An 18,274-nucleotide genomic window follows, 5' to 3' on the forward strand; every position below is an offset into this window, starting at 1 on the left:
AGAGCCCCCCTCCCCCTCGGAGAGCTGCAATCGGGGGCTGTGACTTTCCCCCCTTCTGCTTCTCCAGCTCCAAATCAGGGTGGGATGGGTAAATCCCACCACAGCAGCCACTGGGATGAGCTGGTGCAGGGTCGCTGCTGCCTCTCCCCGCTGTGAAGCCACCCCCGGAGGTCATTTTGGGGCAGAAAGCAGCAAATTCAGCCTTGGGCTGTGGGCACAAGGCCATCCCCCCTCCTCCATCTGCCCCCTTCCCAAATCGTCTGAGACTCCTCTCCCTTCACACCCAGCTGGGGGGGTCGTGACTCACCGCAGCTATTTTGGATGGCAGCTCTGAGGGTGAGTCATTACCCGCACACACACGCTCCTGGCGACACGGGGGGGTCCAGCCACCAGCTACGATTGTTGTTGAGGAAAAGTCACCCAGACCTTCCCCTGAGAGGGGGAAAACTGTAGGTCCCAGCATCCCATCGGCCCCAAAACATCCCCGGCAAGGAGCGTGGGGAGGGGGGAGCCGGGGGGGTGCAGCGTTGAGTTTTATTCCGGATGAAAAGGGAGGAAAGGGGGAAAATAATAATAATAAAAATCAAAAGCAGCAAGGTGGGCACCGGGGCAGGAGCAGGGGGAGGGGAGAGGGGAGGTCCCCACCGGCCACGGGTGCACGCAGCCAGCTGCGTGGGGGGCTCAGGGCTTGGGGAGCCCCCGCTCCCGGAGGTAGAGGTCTCGGATGTCGGTGAGGCTGCGGCTGAGGCTGCTCAGCGCCTGAGCCATGACGCGCAGCACGGAGGCGGTTTCTCGCCGGCTCTCGGCGTACTCCCGTCGGAACGCCCTCATCTCCTGCACCAGCCGCTCGTTCGACTGCACCAGGCGCTTCTCGGCCGGGCTGAGCTGAGGGCAATCGCTGATCCCGTCCGCTAAAGCCGCGGTCCCGGGCGGAGCCGCTTCTCGCCCTCCCCCGCCGCAGTTATTGAGATGCTCCGCCTCTTGCTCGAAGAGGAGACTCGGGAAATCCGAGCCCAAGGGTTCCTGCTGCCCGCTCAGGTCTCCGAGGGAGAGTTCGGGGGCGGCGGGGCGCGGGGGGCTGCGGCTCCAGCCCTCGCACAGCTCGGCGGGCGGGCGCAGCCGCTGCCCCGGGAGGCCGTCGGAGGTCGGGCTGTGGAAGGGCTCAGTCTTCACCTCCACCGGTTCCTCCTTCACCGACTCCTCCTTAACACCTGCGGGACGGAGGGAGAGCGGGGGGCAGCTGGCGGGACCCCCCCCCCCGTCTCCCCTGTGCCCCACGGACTGAGCTCAGCCCCATTCTGCCTCTGCTTCCTCTGTCCCCATCTCCCTCGTCCCCATCCCTGGGCTCCACGTGCCCTCTCCTGCACCTGCACCCACTCCCCTCGATACACACCGACCCCCATGTCCCTCATCGTGGTCCTTCTCCTGTATCCCTGTCCTCAATGTGGTACCTGCATGGTCCTGGTATCCCCATCTCCCTGTCCTGTGTCCCCATCTTTTTCCTGGTCCTGCCATGCCATTGTCCTAATCCCATTATGTTCCTGGCCTGTCCCCATCTCTCTCCTATCCCTGTCCTGATCCTGGTCCTCTCATGCTCCTGTTCCAGTCACACCACTCCTGTCTCTGTCCTGGTCTCAGTCCTCTCCTGCTGCTGTCCTGATGCCAGTCTCCTGTTCTGGCCCAGGTCCCCCGCACATCCCTGACCTGCTGTGAGTGCTCCTGGCCCTGTCCTGGTCCCCTGTCCCTGTGCCACATCCCCTGCCCCTGTCCTGGGGCCTAATGTCCCCAGATGGATCCTGGTGTCCTCTTGCCCTGGTCCCAGTGCCCCTGTTGCTGTCTCCTATGTCCCTGTCCCAGTTCTCTCACATCCCTGTCACTCATGCTCCTACCTTGGTCCCCTCACATTCCTGTTTCCCCACATTCCTGTCCCAGTCCTCCATGTCCCTTCTCCTCTGTGTCTGTGGCCTCTCCATGTCCCTGTCCTGATCCCCTGCGTCCCTCACCCAGTCCCTCCATGCACCTGCCCTGGCCCCAGTGTCCTGGTCACGGCTTCTCCCATGTCCTGCTCCACGTGCCCCACGTTCCTGTCCCACTTCTTTGATGCCTCTTTCTCCATCCCAGTCCCCTCAATACCCCTGGCTCTGTTCCCCAGTGTCTACATCCCTCTCCTGGTCCCTCACGGGCCAGTCCCTCCATACAGGTGCCTGTGTCCCCATGTCCCTGCCCTGGTCTCTCCCGTGCCCGCCCCTGTCCCTCCACACATCCATCCTTGTCGCCTGTGTCCTGGTCCCAGTGACTCCCTGCCCCAGTCCCGGTCCCCGTGTCCGTGCCCTGCTGCCCGTGTCGCTGATGCCGTCCCCTCGCCCCTGTCCCGGTGCCCCCGGCCCCATCCCGCGCACCCACCGTGCGGTGCCACCCCCTCGACGCTGAGCAGCGGCGGCTCGATCCCGGCGGCTCCTCGCGTTCCCCAGCCGGACGCGGGCCCGGGGCCGAGCTCGGGCGGCCCGGGCCCAGAACCGTTCCCGTTGCCGTCGCCATTGCCCGCTCTGCCGTGGCTCCGAGCGGCCGGTCCCTGCCTCTCCTGCCGGTGCCGGGTGATTTTATCGTTGGCCCTGCGGCGCAGCCCCCGCCAGCGGTTCTTCACCTCGCCGATGTCGCGCTGGTTGCGGCCGGCGGCGTTGATCTTGTTGGTGATGCGCCACCAGATCTTCTGCTTCTCGTAGGCGTTGACGGTGCTGGCGGCGGCGCCGAAGAGCAGCTGCTCGTACTTGAGCACCTCGCTCATCAGGATATCGATCTCCTGCAGCGTGAAGTTCGGTTTCCGTTTCAGCAAGCCCCGCCGCGCCCCGCCGCCGCCGCCGCCGCCTCCCGCCGCCATCGCCGCCGCCGTCTCGTGCTCATGGCGCGGCCCCGCCGCCCATCGCCCCCCCCGACCCCCCCCCCCCGCCTTTTGTCCTCCGCCGCCTCCGCCGGTACCGAGCGCTCGCTCGCGGGGCGCCCCCTACCGGCCGCCGCCGCGCACTGCCCACCGCCGGTACCGGCTCCGGTACCGCCCCCTGCCGGAGGCTCGGCGCTCCCGGTTCCTCATGGCGACCCCTGGCGGGCTCCGCCGAGCGTTACCCGGCTGACTCCCGGTTGGCTCCGGTAACGCGTCCCCCTGCCGGCCGCCGCCGCCGCTCACACCGGCCCCGCTGGCCCCCGGTTGCCTCGGGAGGGGGATGCTGTCGGTGCCCACCCCCTCCCCCGGGGTGTCCCGTCCCGTTCCTCCCGGTGGGGCAGGAACCGGGGGTCGGGGTTGCCCCTCCGCTCCTCCCGCCCGCACCGGCACCGGCCGCGGCGCTGCCCTCCCGCAGAATGACCAAATATGGGCATTTCGCCCGGTTTCGGCCCCGCGCAGCCCGGGCGCGCGCGGAACGGTCACCGGGATCCACCCGCCCCCTCACCCCCGGTGACCCCGGAGGTCTGCGCTGCCCGGCACGGGGCGGGGGCTGACCAAGGAGAGCGGGTTTGGGGGCTCAGGTGGCCCCGGGCTGCTTCGTTTTGGGGCTCCAGGGGGCTCAAGGAGACCCGATTCAGGGGGTTCAGGTGGCCCCGGGGACACCCAGTTTGGGGGAGTCCAGGTGGCTCAGGTGGCCTGGCTTTGGGGGTCCAGGTGGCCCCAGAGTGCCCGGTTTGGGGGATTCAGGTGGCCCCAGAGTGCCCAGTTTAGAGGTCTGAGTGGCCCCAGAGTGCCCAGTTTGGGGGGGTCCAAGTGGGCCCAGGATGCCCAGTTTGAAGGCTCCAGGTGGCTCAGGGACACCCAGTCCGAGGTGGCCCCAGCGTGCCCAGTTTGGGGGGTTCCAAGTGGCCCCAGGGTGCCCAGTTTGGGGGTCCAGTGGCCCCAGGGGGCCGGGTCCCGGTGGCTGCCACGCTGTGCCCCCCGTCCCGTGCCACCCCGAGGCGGGGCAAGCGTGGGGTGAAGCTTTATTGCCGATGCAGTGGCCACAGTCGAACGCGTCGTGCCCGCGAGGTGCAGGTGGGCAGGTGGGCAGGGGGGCAGCACGGTGCCGACCCCCCGTAACCCAGGGCACCCCCCTCCTCCCCCAGGGTCCCCACACGGGGCAGAGGGGTCCGCTGGGGCATGGAGAAGGTGGTGGGAGGGGGGAACCCCTCGAACCTGAACTGGGCTGAGAAGCCCATTTCCCAAGCGCTGCTGGATGAGCGGGGCTGTGGCACTCCCGGGGACCCCGGTGGTCCCCGGCTGAAGCCCCCAGCCCCCTGCTCCATCTCCCCACGGCCTCCGTCCCCCTCTCTCCCTTCTCCGCCCGCGCCGTGCCCCGGCCGCTCCCGCACCCCCGGCACTCCTCAGCCCCTCCCGCGGCGCGGCCGGGCGGAGCGGGGCTCGGTGCTGGCAAAACACATCGAAGGCTTCACGACCCCTATCAACAATAAATACAACGTCTTCCTCCCGCGCCGCGCACAGGGGCCCGCGCAGACCCCCACGGACCCCCCGCGGACCCCCCGCGGGCCCCCGGCCCTTCCCGCGTCCGTCTGTCCCGGAGGGATCGCTGCTCCTCGGCCTCGGTCGCGCAGGCTCCCGACGGCGTTGTCATGGAAACAGTCGCAGTGTCCTGGGGGCTGCGGGGGAAAAGCCATCCCGGCTCCTTACTGCAGCAGCTTCGGTACCTGCACCTGTGGACGGGACACCCCGTTACGGGAGGTGATGGGGGGCACCGGGGTGGTCCCAGGGGTGGGGATGGGCTGGGGATGGGCGCCTGGCGCTGCAGGGAGCAGCACGGATGGCAGCAGCCTCTAGGGACACCCTGGGCTGCCTCCAGCTCCCTGGGGTGTGGGCTCAGCCACGGATGCTGCCCTCAGAGACCCGCTGCCTGCACCAGCTTGTCATGGAATCATGGACTCCTGGGATGGTGGGGGCTGGAAGGGTCCTGCCGAGCTGCTCCAGCCCCAGCCCCTGCTACAGCAGGTTCCCCTGGCTCAGGGGCACAGGAACGTGTCCAGGTGGGGTTGGAAATCTCCTGAGAAGGAGCCTCCACACCCTCCCTGGGCAGCCTGGGCCAGGGCTCCCTCACCTCAGCACCAAAGGACTTTTTCCTTGTGTTTAAGGGGCACTTTTTGTGTTCCAGCTGATGCCCATCAGCCCTTGTCCTGTCACTGGGCACCACAGAACAGTGTCCCCGTCCTCCTGCCACCCACCCTTTAGGTGCTGCTCAGTGCTGCTGAGATCTCCCCTCAGGCTTCTCCTCCCCAGCTGCACAGCCCCAGGGCCGGCAGCCTTTCCTGCTGGTGTCCCCGCTGTGCGAGGGCCTGGGCTGCTGGGGCTCAGCTCTGCTCCTTTCCTGCCTTGGGAGGTGCTGCATTTCCATCCCCTGGGGTGAGAGGTTAAACCTGGCTCCTTCTGTCCCAAACCCTGGAGCCAAAATGGGCTACAGGAGTGAGGTGGATCTGCCCACCCCAGGGGCTCTGCCCCCTCTGTGCCCTCTGCCAAGAGATGGATCTGCTCCTTCTGTGCTACCAAGGAGTGGATCTTCTGGGTGCTCTGCCAGGGGATGGATCTGCTGAGCCCACCAGCTGCAAAGGGATGGGTCTGCCCACCCCACGTGCTTGGCAAAGGGCTGGATCTACTCCTGTGCAGGTGCTGGGCCCACAGACCCCCTCCTGCCCTGGATAAGGACAAACCTCACCTCTCCACTACCAAGTGACAACAAACATGAGCCCAGGTCTCAGCCCACAGCCCGACCGGCCCCACCACAGCCCTGCACTTGCCCACAGCCCGACTGACCCCACCACAGCCCTGCACTTGCCTTCTTGAGCTGTTTGAGGTTGCTGGAGCGGATGGCTGCCAGGAGCTGGTCCCGTGAGTTCTTCTCCTGGGCCGGCAGTGCGCGGTCTCCCAGCTTCCTCTGCGTGGCGGGCGAGAGCGAGTTCCTCAGGTTCTCGTTGATGAGCGGCGGGGCGAGAGGCGGCGGTGGCGGGGGCGGCGCGGAGGGAGCCCCCCCTTTCTTGGGAGAGCTTTTGGGGGAAGCCTTGGGCGACGGCTGGGGGGATGGTTTAGGAGACCCCTTCAGCGGGGTTCCAGGCTTGGGCACCTCCAGGAGATCTTTCTTGTCGCCGCGCTCCTGAGCCAGTTTCTGCTCCTGGAGGCGTTTCTGCCTCTGTCTGTCCATGTTCCGGCTCAGCAGGTTGGTGACTGTCATGCGTGGGCCGGCCAGCTCGAAGTGGTAGCCCAGCTTGAGCAGGGTGGTGTTTTCCTTCAGCAGCTTGGCGATCTCCATCTCCGTCTTCCCGCCGCAGATGTGCCGCTGGTTGTGGAAACGCAGCTCGGTCAGCGTGTCGTTCTGCAGCAGCGCCCGGAAAATGGCCAAGATGCCTTTGCCAGTGATGTGGTTGGAGTCCAGGTTGATGCTCTTGAGCACCTTGTTGGATTTCAGCATGATGGCGATGGCGAAGGCCACGTGGTCGTCGGCGCGGGTGTTGGCCAGGGCGAAGAGCTTCACCACGGTGTTGAACTCCAGGGCCTCGGTGAAGCGCACCAGCGTCTCGTTGTTGATGCAGTCGGAGTTGTTCACGTTCACCTCCGTCACCTCGGCGTCGTTGTTCTTCACCTTCTCGATCAGCTCGTCGAAAATGCTGGAGGCTTCGTCGGCCTGATCCGAGGAGCTGCTGGGGCTGGGCTTGGCGGCCGCCTTGGCCTCCTGCCTCTCCTCTGCCGCCTTCACCGACTCGGGCTGCGGTTTCTCCTTCTCGTCTGCTTTGGCCTCTTTCAAAGCTGAGCTCTTGTCCTCTCCTTTTTTCTCCTTCTCTTTCTTCTCTTCCCCTTTTGTGTCTTTTTCTCGTGACCCTGAACCTTTCTTTTCCTCCTTTGTGTCCTTCCCTGTGCCCTTTGTCATCGCTGAACCCTTTTCCTCTTCCTTTTTGTCCTTCCCCGTCTCCTTCTTTGCTGCCAGGTCCTTCTCATCCTTTTTATCCTTCCCTGCATCCTTCTTTAAAGCTGAGCCCTTCTCTTCCTCCTTTTTATCCTTCCCTGCATCCTTCTTTAACACTGAGCTCTTCCCCTCCTCCTTTTTGTCCTTCTTCAAGATCGAATCCTTCTCTTCCTCCTTTTTCTCTTTCCCCATCAACTTTTTCTGCATGGCCTTGACTTTATCGTTGATGGCCTTCTCCTCTTTGCTCTTGGTCTCGGCCTCAGCTTTAACCTTTGGGTCTGTTTTCTGAACACTTTCTTCCTTTTTAGAGTCTTTCCCCACTTTTGTATCTCGTTTCTGGGCTGAGTCTTTGGAAGGAGATTCCTTTCCCTTTCCTTCTTCATTCTTGTCTCCTTTACTCTTCTCACTCAATCTGCTTTCCTAACAACAGAATAAACACCAAAGCATTACAGGGACAGGTGCCTCTGACATCTAAACTCACCAGCCCAGTCTCATCATCACCACCAGCAGCAGCTCCAGGGCTGTGCTCAGTGCTGGGCACCTCACTCACTGCCACAGGGACACTGAGGGGCTGCAGCGTGGCCAGAGCCGGGCACAGAGCTGGGGAAGGGGCTGGAGCACAAGGGGCTGGGGAGGGGCTGAGGGAATGGGGGTGTTGAGCCTGGAGGAGGCTGAGGGGAGCCAGCAGCACTCTCTGACGCTCCCTGACAGAAGGCTGCAGGGAGCTGGGGTCAGGCTCTGCTCCCCAGTAACAAGTGACAGGACAAGAGGAAACAGCCTCAAGTTGCCCATGGGGAGGTCGAGGCTGGAGCTGAGGCAGAACTGTTTCCCTGAGAGGGGTGTCAGCCCTGTGCCAGGCTGCCCAGGGAGCTGGGGGAGTGCCCAGCCCTGGAGGGATCCCAAAGCCGTGGGGCTGAGGTGCTGAGGGCTGTGGGTCAGTGCTGGGCTGGGCAGTGTGAGGGCAGGGCTGGGGCTGCAGCAGCTTCAGGGGATTTTCCAACCAAAACCATTCTATGCATCTATGATTCTGTGACCCAGGCACACTGAGGTCCTGCTGCAGCTCCCCTGTGCTGACCTGGATGTGTGTACAATCCACAGGCAGTGCCAGAGGTGACAGTGCTGATCACACCCAGCCTATGGCACTCTGAGCTTTCTTTTGCCACGAGTTGGCATTTTTGAGCTCTCTGCGGAAAACCAAGGAGATGGGAAACATGGTGCTTCTTGCTCTGATGGTTTCCCAGCTCATCTTCAGCATCCAAAGGCATCAAGAGCCTTGAAACCCCAAATAAGAGCCTAGGCAGCCTGGTCTGCAGCCAGGGCTGGCCTCCTCCTCCACACAATGGTCCTGGCTGAGGTGTCTTCCCCAGCCCAGGGCCTGTGGTGGCTGTGCTGGGGCCATGTGGCTCTGCCCTCCCAGTGCTCGGCACTGCTGGCCCTTGGGGCTGCTTTTAGTGTGGAAAGAACTGGCCTGGCTGTGAGCAGAGCAGCTGTGGGGACTGTTTGTACCTGCTGTATAAACAGATGCCAGCTGGGACGAGAGAGATGTTTATTTAGTTAAGAGATTTCTTGGCTGCCCTGTGCAGGCAACAGAAAGGCAAATGCCAGAGCCCTGCAGAGCCCATGTCCACACAGCCCCTCGCTGCTGCGAGCCCCAAGGACCAGGGATGGGGCTCCCAGAGGTGCAGGTGATGCCACCTCCTCTGGCACTGAGCCAGTGACCCTTCTCACCAAGATATGCCCTGTTCCCAGGACTGGGATGCTGCAAGGATGCCTGGTGACATCCTGAAGCCCCTGATGACAGTGCAGAAATTCTCACTCCTGAGCTGGAAATGAATCACCTTGCTCCAGCTCTGGGTGGTGGAGCTGGGTGGCAGGATGATGCAGAAGAGGAGGGAGAAATGCAGCCACCCTCCTGGTCCCCTCAGCCACCAGCACACCTTCTGCAGCCCAGGCCACGGGCCAGGTTGTCTCATAGAATCACAGAATCCCAGCATGGTGGGGGCTGGAAGGGTCCTGCAGAGCTGCTCCAGCTCCAGCCCCTGCTACAGCAGGTTCCCCTGCTCAGGGGGCACAGGAACGGGTCCAGCTGGGGTTGGAAACCTCCTGAGAAGGAGCCTCCACACCCTCCCTGGGCAGCCTGGGCCAGGGCTCCCTCACCTCAGCACCAAAGGAATGTTTTGTTGTGCTTAAGGGGCACTTTGTGTGTTCCAGCTGATGCCCATCACCCCTTGTCCTGTCACTGGGCACCACAACAACAAAGTGTGTCCCCATCCCCTTGACACACACCTTTTAGGTGCTGCTCAGTGCTGCTGAGGTGTCCCTGAGCTCAGGCTTCTCTTCTCCAGGCTGAACAGCCCCAGGTGTCCGTGTGCAGTGGCCAGCACCAGCCTCTTCCATCTCCATTGCCATCTAGAGTCCTGCCTGCTCACTCCTCTCCACCACACTGCCATATTTACCTTGGATACCTAGAAACCAGCGCTGCTGCTGCCCCATCCCGTGCCATTCCCTCTGCTTGAGCACCATTATTAGGGGAATATTTTTACACAGCGTGTCAGACCTTTAAAAATAAGCCTAATGAAAACAGCCTGGTACTTGGCTGATTAATCACCAGTGTTTTGATGAACTGAAATGCCTTCCCGTTTCCTCTAAATAGACTAAAACGAGCATTGCCATTGCTTGTTAGCATTTGTAACCCTCAAACCCACTCAGATGTTTCCTTAAAAGGCAAAGGAGACTGGGAACTTCTTGCCTGGAATCTGAGCGTTCGCAGCACCACTCCTGATGCTGAGCAAGAGATGGGGCTGGAGGAGAGGAGAGGAGAGGAGAGGAGAGGAGAGGAGAGGAGAGGAGAGGAGAGGAGAGGAGAGGAGAGGAGAGGAGAGGAGAGGAGAGGAGAGCTGCCAAGATCTTCTGGGGGTGGTGGGGATGTGATAGTGGAGTGAGGTTCTTACCTCCTGGCTTGAAAGCCCCACAGCTCATTTTGGGGTAGAAAATTGCTGCTGGAGTGGCAGGGATGGATGTGGCTGTTTGCAAAGGAGAGCTGCTCACCCTGCTGCACCCACAAGCAGGTTTCCAAGTGGAAGGGGAGCACTGGAGTGGATGGGTTATTCAGGGACTCGCAAACCCTGTGCCCAGGCTGGAGGGAAGGGGCACGTTGTGGCCTGGCTGCTGCTGTTACGTCAGTCCCTGGCAGAAGGGACGTATGGAAATGGATTTATGGCAAATACTTTGTCTTTGGAAGGGGCCAGCTTTCACCAGCCTGCAGTTATTTTCAGAGGTATGTCCTGGGAAGAGTCCCTCATGGCCCAGATCACCAGGCTGAACACGCTGCCCCGGCCATGTGCTTGTCTCAGCTGAAGAACAAGGACAGAAGCTTTGGTGGGCACGTGCTGCACAAAGCCAAGTGAGAGCTCCCAAGGGCAGGCCCTGCAGAGCTGCTCCAGCCCCAGCCCCTGCTACAGCAGGTTCCCCTGGCTCAGGGGGCACAGGAACGTGTCCAGGTGGGGTTGGAAACCTCCTGAGCAGGAGCCTCCACACCCTCTCTGGGCAGCCTGGGCCAGGGCTCCCTCCCCTCAGCACCAAAGGAGTGTTTTGTTGTGTTTAAGTGGAACTTTTTGTGTTCCAGCTTATGCCCATCACCCCTTGTCCTGTCACTGGGCACTACAACAACAAAGTGTGTCCCCATCCTCTTGACACACAGCCTTTAGGTGCTGGTCAGTGCTGATGAGGTCACCTCTCAGGATGTCCCCTGAGCCTGTCCCACTGCATGGAGCAGTCCCTTGAGGTGACCAGTGGGCAAAAGCAGGTTGTTCTGCACTTGCCACTCCTGGGTATTTGGGTGCCTGTTACACTCTGGGCACGTGAGGAGAGCTGCTGTAGCCAAGCCAAACCACAACAAGCTGCTCCTTTCCTCCATTCCTTGGACAGTTTTGAGGAACTCGGGGACAACTCAGAGCCAAGGACATTCTTGGAAAAAATGTTGTGTCCTTGGCTGAGCCCTGAGAGCTGCTAAACCTGGACTGCCAGAGGCCACTGGAGAGAGTGGGACTGTTTCTGCTGACCCTGTCTGCCCAGGACAGCTGAGTCCAGGTCTGTATGAAACCCACCCACTCACAAGAGTGCCAGGGAAACCCTCCTGGCCCTTAGCTAAGAGCAGACACCATGGGGCAGTGTCAGGAGATGCCCTGCTCACACCCCCTGTACGCCCCACACAGCTCTGGCCTCAGTGGGCTCCCTGGAAGCACCATTCCCAGGCAGCAAAGAGTTTCTCTCTTGGCATGTTTGGATTCTTTTGGCATGAAGCAAGGCTGCAAGGACCTTGGCTTCCAGCACTGGGCCACACATAGACCTGGTGTGTCCCCCCAGCCATGCTCTACGAGCTGAAGCCCAGAGCTGTGTAAACAACTTCATGCCCTGTCCCCCCTCAGCTATTGCTGTTATTTTAACAAGGAACTCAAGTTATTCCTCCTCCCTTCCGCACAGACCTTTCTGACCCCAAGTGTCACTGGCTCTTTGCACTTCCCAGGCCAATGTTCTTCAGAAGGTCCTCCCTAGACACAGAGCTGTTCTCCAGGGACTGGACAACTTCTGGCTCTGACTTTTGTCTTCCTTTGCCTCTGTGGCTGAATTGAGGCCGATAACAAACATTACAGCTGAGTTTCCTTTAATAGAAGAGCTCCAGCTCTTCCACAGCCACATGCAGCCATTTCCAGAAAGCCCCTACAGCTGCTGGACTCTCTGCTGATGAAAACTTTTGCTTAAGAAAATAATGATTTAGGAGTGGAGGTTTTCCTCTTGCACCCATTGCATTCCCAGTTCTCTCTGATGGCCTCTTCAGCAGAGGTTGTGGTGGGTGATGAACAGCAGCAACACTGAACACAACACTTGAGCTGCAGCCTCACCAGGGCCCAGTTTATGCACACATCAGAACACCTCTGTGACTCAGGGCTGTCACTTCTCCTGCTGCCTTTCTGCAGCTCCCATTCCTGTCCATTTTCACCCTGCTTTGCAGCGCACTCTGGGCAGAGGAAAGGGCTGGGCAGGACTCATGGCACTCCACGGCATGGCTGGTTCAGCGCCGCTGCCGCTCTCCACACCGTGACTTCCAGAGAAGTGCCCTGACACCTTCTCCCAGGCAAGGTGAGATCCTCTCCTTGCAATTCCCACACAGCAAAGGGTGGGCTTGACTGACACAGCCAGTTAATCCCAGTGCGCTGCTGGGAGCTGAGTCACCAAGACTGTTTTTAGCAGGCACGTGATGTCACAGTGCTGCGAAAGAAAGCGATCTGCAAGGGCTCCCGTCGCCCTCCCTCCTCCATATGTGTTCATCAGCTCAACATAAACAGATAATAAACCTCCTGGGCAGCTCAGCCTATATAAGCTAAACACTCCAAGCATTTCCATGGATTTGTCTGCATCCCAGTTGTGGTTTATGTAAACACAGAGCTCAGCTTTTCACTGGGGTTTTGTGTTTTTTTTTAGACTGACTGGAAATTCAGCTTTTTTGGTTCCTGCTGGTGCCCTCAGACAGGCCACACATCTCCCAGACCCAGCCTGCCTGTGGCATGCCTGATGAGTGCCTGGGGATGCTTTGTGCTGCCACTCACAGTAAAACAAGGTTTTCTGCCACCCTTTCCCAACAGCTTTCCAAAAACACCCATCAGGCTCCTTCTCTCCCTCAGAGATGCAGTTCAACCCCAGGTGAGCGGCCACCTTGCCTGCTTCAGCTGTTCTCTGCACTGCAGATCCTTCAGTTGTCTGGCATGGGATTGCTCCTGCTTCTCTTTTTGCCTTGGAGGTCTGTTTCATCATCTGTTGGTGGCTGACAGCTCTCCCTTCTCTTGCTCATCCTCCTCGTTGCAGGGTTGGTACGTTTTCAGCAATGAGGGATGACACATCCGAGCACAGACAACAGCAGAACAATGACAGGTGACAAAGCAAAGGGCTCTCCTGGATGAGCTGTCCTGCAGCAGGCCACAAAGCACAGACCACCCATGGTCTCCCTTAAGGTACAAAGAGCAACAGCTCAGTATCTCTGGCTTCTTTCACTATGTGTGATGATTTTGGATATCCCTGGCTACTGCCTGTGGGAGTAATGCAAAGACCAGGGAGCCAGCAGCAACACTCACACCCTGTGTGTTGGTGGAAGGACCCACACCTTCATCCCCTGCCCAGCCCAGTGCTGCTGGAGAAGCACCAGGAGGAAGGACCATAGAATCATAGTGTGGTAGGGGTTGGAAGGGACCTTTAGAGATCATCCAGATCAATCCCCTGCCAAAGCAGGTCCCACCTAGATCAGGTAACACAGGAATGTGTCCAGGTGGGTTTTGAAGACCTCCAGAGAAGGAGCCTCCACAACCCTCCCTGGGCAGCCTGGGCCAGTGTCACCCACCCCTTACACTCCTTTTGGAGGTCAGGAGCTGGACAGAACAACATCACATTCTGGTGCTGGAAAAACAGGCAGCAAAGCTGCTGGAGACCTGCCCAGGACATGGTTAAAAGAAAGGCAAGAGCTGGGATTTGATGAAGACTCTTGGAAGAAGGAGCAGTCTTGGCGTATGGACAGAACAGGCTGATAAACAGAGGAGCAGAGTTTAAGTACATTTGTGTTAGTCACAGGCTGGTAAGATGCTTAAACAATGATACAACCATTTTTTTTCTCCCTTGTTTGCAATTTCCCTTGAGTCTGCCCCAGCATTTCAAGGCACAGCTTGTTTTTCCTCCAGACTTTTTCGTCATGAAAAGATGACAAGCTTTGAACATTAATAAGACACTGAAACACTAAGTTGTTTTTCCTTCCCTTGAAGAAGGGCTCATTGGCAGGGATCTCCACTGTTCATGGGGTCTCCTCTCTCCACATACCACTTCCAGCAACAGGGATTAAATACCACCCAGCAAGGAGTGCAAAGCCCACACCATATACCCCAAGAAGCTGGAAAGGAAGGCAGGACTTTTCACAAGGAGTTCTGTAATCCTTATCTGTGGCAGGTGAAGTTGAGGGAAGGAGAATCCAGCCATTCCCAGGGAAGGTGTTGGTGCTGGGGAAGGAGAGCACACGGAAGGGCTGCCTCTGCCACCGGGTTCTCAGTGGTTTGTCAGTGGGAATCCCAGGAGAGCCCAGAGGAGCAGCAGGAGGATTTCGTGGCCTGCTTTGAAAAGTAAAAGCTCCTGCTACAGGAATGGCAAAGGCTAAGGGGCTCTCATCCACCAAAGCACCCAGTGCCATGGCATATGCAGCTCACACAGAGCAGTGGTCCCTCCCACAAGGCAGCTCTTCTCAGCCACATCTCTCCCATCAAAGGTGCCCCTGAGGGGGTTTAGGAGTGACTGAATGGCAATGGGAAAGCTGGGGGTACCTCTGGGTAGGTAGAGATACATGCTTGTTAAAGAAGCTGTCAGCAACAGCAGAGGAAGAACTGGATAAAACCAGAGTCACTCTCACAAGCCCCATCTCCTACAGCTCAGCATCAGAGAAACCCATCCCACAGAGACACCTGCAGTGAGCCCCCATCCCCTGGCACAAACAGCTTCTCCTCCTCCAAAAAGGAAGGCACGACACAAAGGTCTCAAGTGATAACAACCTCCAACCCCTGGCACAAACAGCTTTTCCTCTTCCAAAGAGCAAAGCACCACACCATGATTTCAAGTGATTGCAGATCATCTGCGCCCCCAGGTAAATCGCCCTTTGGGTAATGCCACACTTCACCTTCACAGCATGCTCCCAACCTACATGTCTCTCATTATGCTACAGTGAAGAGTCACGAGCTATCAGGCATCATCTCTTCATTTATCTACTCTCCAATATCAGTTTAACTTTGGCTCTGGTGTTACCTGGACTTACAAGAGGGCCGTGTTGAGCACATCCCAAGACAGGCCCTGTCCCAAGCCTGGGACACCAGATCTCCTTTCACTCATCAGCAATACAAAATGATCATTAACTAATTAATGCAGGGCCAAGACATGTATTTGCCTCCCCAGGGCAGAGAAGATAGGGCAAGGCTCATGTCTATTTTGGGCTGTTTATAAACTGCTTCCTAGTTACCCAAGTTTGCCCTTTTCATCACTAAGAAGATGTGTTATTATGTAGTTACAGTATTTCTAAACATACTCACTCCTCTCAATATTTAGAGGGAAAGGGGGTGCCAGGAACAGAGCAATGACTGCAAAAGGAACTGTGAGATGGGCAGAAACTGAACCTTTCCCTTTAAAAACATTGTTTTGCACTTTGAAGGGAGTTTCTGTGCATCCCCACTAACAGACACCATCCCACCAACTGCTGCACAAAGATGGGGTGAAGGAGAGAGGGGAGAACAGGAAGGAGGAAGAAAAATAGGTGAGGAGACAGGAGAGCAGCAGATTGGGTGAGTGTGCCTCCAGCCCTGGTCCTGGATAGCTGGATGGCCACTGCACTGCAGGGGCTGTGACCCAGACACCTCCCCAAAGCAGTTTTAGCAATAACGTGACAGCCCGAGGCACTGCTGTGGAGCAGCGCTGGGAGCTGCCTGAAGTCACCTACCCTCAGTGCCTCCATGCAAGGCAACCATGGACATACCAACCTGTCCTCCTGATCCTCCCTACTGAGGAGAAATCACAGACACAGGAAAACATCTTCCAGATGGCTGGAGGGCCAGTCCCACTGGAAGGACGTCTCGTTCCCTCCCTGCCCTCCTCAGCTCCAATCTAAACCTCCCCTGGTGCAACTTGAGGCCATTTCTTCTTATCCTTGTGACTTGGGAGAAGAGACCAACCCTCACCTCACTACAACCTCCTGTCAGGGAGCTGTAGAGAATGACCTGAGAGAAGGATTTGTCATCAGAGGCCTCAGTGCTCTGAGCAGCCGAGTGAGAGTTTGAGATGCTCTGGATGGCTCCATGTTCCCCATCCTGCAGCAAACCCTGCCTGAAAAGGATGTTGGAGTGAGGTGGGGGTCAGGCTCTTTTCCCCAGTAACAAGTGATAGAAGAAGAGGAAACAGCTTCAAGTTGCCCCAGGGGAGGGTGAGGTTGGAGCTGAGGCAGAACTGTTTCCCTGAGAGGGGTGTCAGCCCCTGTGCCAGGCTGCCCAGGGAGCTGGGGGAGTGCCCAGCCCTGGAGGGATCCCAAAGCCGTGGAGTTGAGGTGCTGAGGGCCAGGGGTCGGTGCTGGGCTGGGCAGGGTGAGGGCAGGGCTGGGACTGCAGCAGCTTCAGGGGCTTTTCCAACCAAAACAATTCTATGATAAAAAGCAGCTTTTTTCAGTGTGAGCTCTGGCTGCAAACCAGCAGCACCAGCAAACCAGCACAGGCCCATGCAGCATCACTGGGATAACACACATGGTCCCACATAACAGCATCTCCCTTTCCAGCAAGATTCTTCCTGCAGCACCTGCAGTTCCCCACCACAGGGATATTTTCTCCCAGCCCATCAATAGGAAAATGAAGGCAGTGTTGTTGTGACAAGGGGCACGGCCCTTTCTGTCCCCCAGCCCACCCCAAATGCCACATACAGAAGGTGAAGGCTTTGAGTGCCTTCTCCTCACAGCCAAAGCTCCCAGGCAGGGAAAGCTTCAAGAGGAGATGGGAAGGTTTCAACCCCTTGTTCAGGTCTAAAAAAAAAAACCCATTGGAACTGCTGGATGACCTGGAATAGCTAAAGGACAAGAGCCAGAGCAGGTTGCTCAGAGGGGTATCTATGTAAGCCTCTGCTCTGCTTAAGCTGCTGATGCTCCTCAGCCCTGTCCCATCACAGCAGATGTGAATCCAGCCTGGGACATGAAATCTGCCTGTGACTTCACAGAGAAAGAATTGAAGAGTCTCCTTCTCTTACTTTCTGGCTGGGTCTGCTGTGAAAAAAATAGGGAAACCAAATGCTTCCCAGCCTCCCACGCATGAAGCACTGAGCAAATATTCTTAGTGCAGAGGTTAATAAATGTTACAGAGCAGTGGGATTGGCTCCCACTAAGGCAAGGCACACAACGAGGAGAGGGACTGGCACCAAGCTCTCCTGCTCAAAGCAAGCTATTGAAGGATTTGCTAGGTGCAGAGCAAGAGACAAATGTACCCAAAACAAGAGAAAAGAATGAATTTTAAGACAATAAACACAAATCAAACTGCTTGAGGCTAAACCTGCTTCTTGAGGTGATTTCCACACAGCAGCATACTTACTTTTATTGCACAAGAACCAGGGACTGTTTAAGTACAAGAACTCAAAGGACCAAGAGGCTGGAGATCTCCAAAAGTAAAACCAGGAGGCTAAAGAAATGCAGCCCATGGGATTGCTGCTACTGCACTGGTCCTACCAGATGCTGTCTGGGAGTATCACCTGAACTCCAAGCAGCAGACAGAAAAGCCCTGGCACCAGCACAGGATTGGGGATTTCATGAAATACTCTGTTGACTCCTGGAGTGCCTGGACCAGCTCCCTGCCTTGCTCCTCCAGTCTCTACCTGGCAGCTATTCCTCTTTAGCAAGCACAGCACACCTGTCTCCAAGAGGGTTCCCATCTCATCCCCTAAACCAGCCCAGAGGAGTTCACAGGGACATACCTCTGCATTTCTGACCAAAACAGCTCAAACCACAGGGAGATGGGACTTACATCTACGGATTGTTCCCTCTGAAGAACTCTCCTGGTCTCCTTCTCGCAGTGGTTGAGCGTCCCGTCGCAGTTTTGAGGGCCAGACGGAGAATTCTCCGCTTGGCTTTTCTGCCCGAGCTCCAGAGGGATGCTTCCATCCGGTTCCACCACATCCAACTCCTTTTCCAGCTCTTCCATCTCCTCTGGAGACAAAGTAGACAACAAGTTGTCGATATCTGGATCTTCGCTGACCTGTCGCCGGTATTTGGCCACCTTGGACATCTTGGCTCGTTGGCGAGACACGGTGGCGGTTGTGTGTGGTACCCAAGGCAGGAGAAAAACCAGAAGCCGAAGCTCCAACGCTGCTTCCCCCAGCGGCAGCAGGTGCTGAAGCATTAAACCTCAGCAGCTCTCAATCCCTGCAGCCAGAGCTGGAGTAGTTTTAAAGAAGGGACACCCCTCAGTCCAAGAGTTTGGCCAATAACAGGGTCCAGCCGTGAGTGGGGTGCTGGGAAGCCAATGGAGCCCGGCGGGAGGCGGGGAATGGCGCTATCAGAGCAGCCTGAAACCCGAGGACATTCCAGGGAACCATGCAGAGCTGCATGACCAAATTTAGTCCGGAGCATTTAGCCTTTTAAAGGCAATGGGCCAACCTAGTGAAGAAAACACGCAAAAATGCACAAGCTGGGCAGGCTGGGGATGTGCAGGGTGGGGGAGGCAGATCCCCAGCGTGTGCCCAACGGGGCTGGAGGGCCAGGAAAAGGGTCAGCGTGGCTTGGAAGACGTTGGGGCATCTCTGTTACA

The 18,274-nt window shown here is 58.2% G+C and overlaps 2 protein-coding genes across 2 annotated transcripts; both read right to left on the reverse strand.

Annotated features, from left to right (window-relative positions):
- Positions 1 to 490: 490 nt before the first annotated feature.
- Positions 491 to 2,879, reverse strand: LOC133627547 (myb-related transcription factor, partner of profilin-like). The gene is made up of 2 exons (XM_062013643.1): positions 2,404 to 2,879; positions 491 to 1,211 (listed from the first exon to the last, which is right to left on the reverse strand). Exons 1-2 carry the CDS (start codon positions 2,876 to 2,878, stop codon positions 682 to 684), a joined length of 1,005 nt encoding a protein of 334 aa, XP_061869627.1. The 5' UTR covers position 2,879; the 3' UTR covers positions 491 to 681.
- Positions 2,880 to 3,882: 1,003 nt separating this feature from the next.
- On the reverse strand, positions 3,883 to 17,919 carry LMOD1 (leiomodin 1). The gene is made up of 3 exons (XM_062013546.1): positions 17,492 to 17,919; positions 5,802 to 7,343; positions 3,883 to 4,671 (listed from the first exon to the last, which is right to left on the reverse strand). Exons 1-3 carry the CDS (start codon positions 17,864 to 17,866, stop codon positions 4,645 to 4,647), a joined length of 1,944 nt encoding a protein of 647 aa, XP_061869530.1. The 5' UTR covers positions 17,867 to 17,919; the 3' UTR covers positions 3,883 to 4,644.
- Positions 17,920 to 18,274: the final 355 nt, after the last annotated feature.

Source organism: Colius striatus, chromosome 22 (assembly GCF_028858725.1).
Source record: "Colius striatus isolate bColStr4 chromosome 22, bColStr4.1.hap1, whole genome shotgun sequence".
Classification (NCBI taxonomy): Eukaryota; Metazoa; Chordata; class Aves; order Coliiformes; family Coliidae; genus Colius; species Colius striatus.

Excerpts from the sequence above, each read along its gene's own strand:
- LOC133627547 (XM_062013643.1), bottom strand. The coding sequence starts at position 2,878 with ATGGCGGCGGGAGGCGGCGGCGGCGGCGGCGGGGCGCGGCGGGGCTTG. Across the intron at positions 1,212-2,403 it reads CGAGGGGGTGGCACCGCACG|GTGTTAAGGAGGAGTCGGTG; the intron begins GTGGGTGCGCGG and ends TCCGTCCCGCAG.
- LMOD1 (XM_062013546.1), bottom strand. The coding sequence starts at position 17,866 with ATGCTTCAGCACCTGCTGCCGCTGGGGGAAGCAGCGTTGGAGCTTCGG. Across the intron at positions 7,344-17,491 it reads AGAGGGAACAATCCGTAGAT|GAAAGCAGATTGAGTGAGAA; the intron begins GTAAGTCCCATC and ends TTCTGTTGTTAG. Across the intron at positions 4,672-5,801 it reads ACCTCAAACAGCTCAAGAAG|GTGCAGGTACCGAAGCTGCT; the intron begins GCAAGTGCAGGG and ends TCCCGTCCACAG.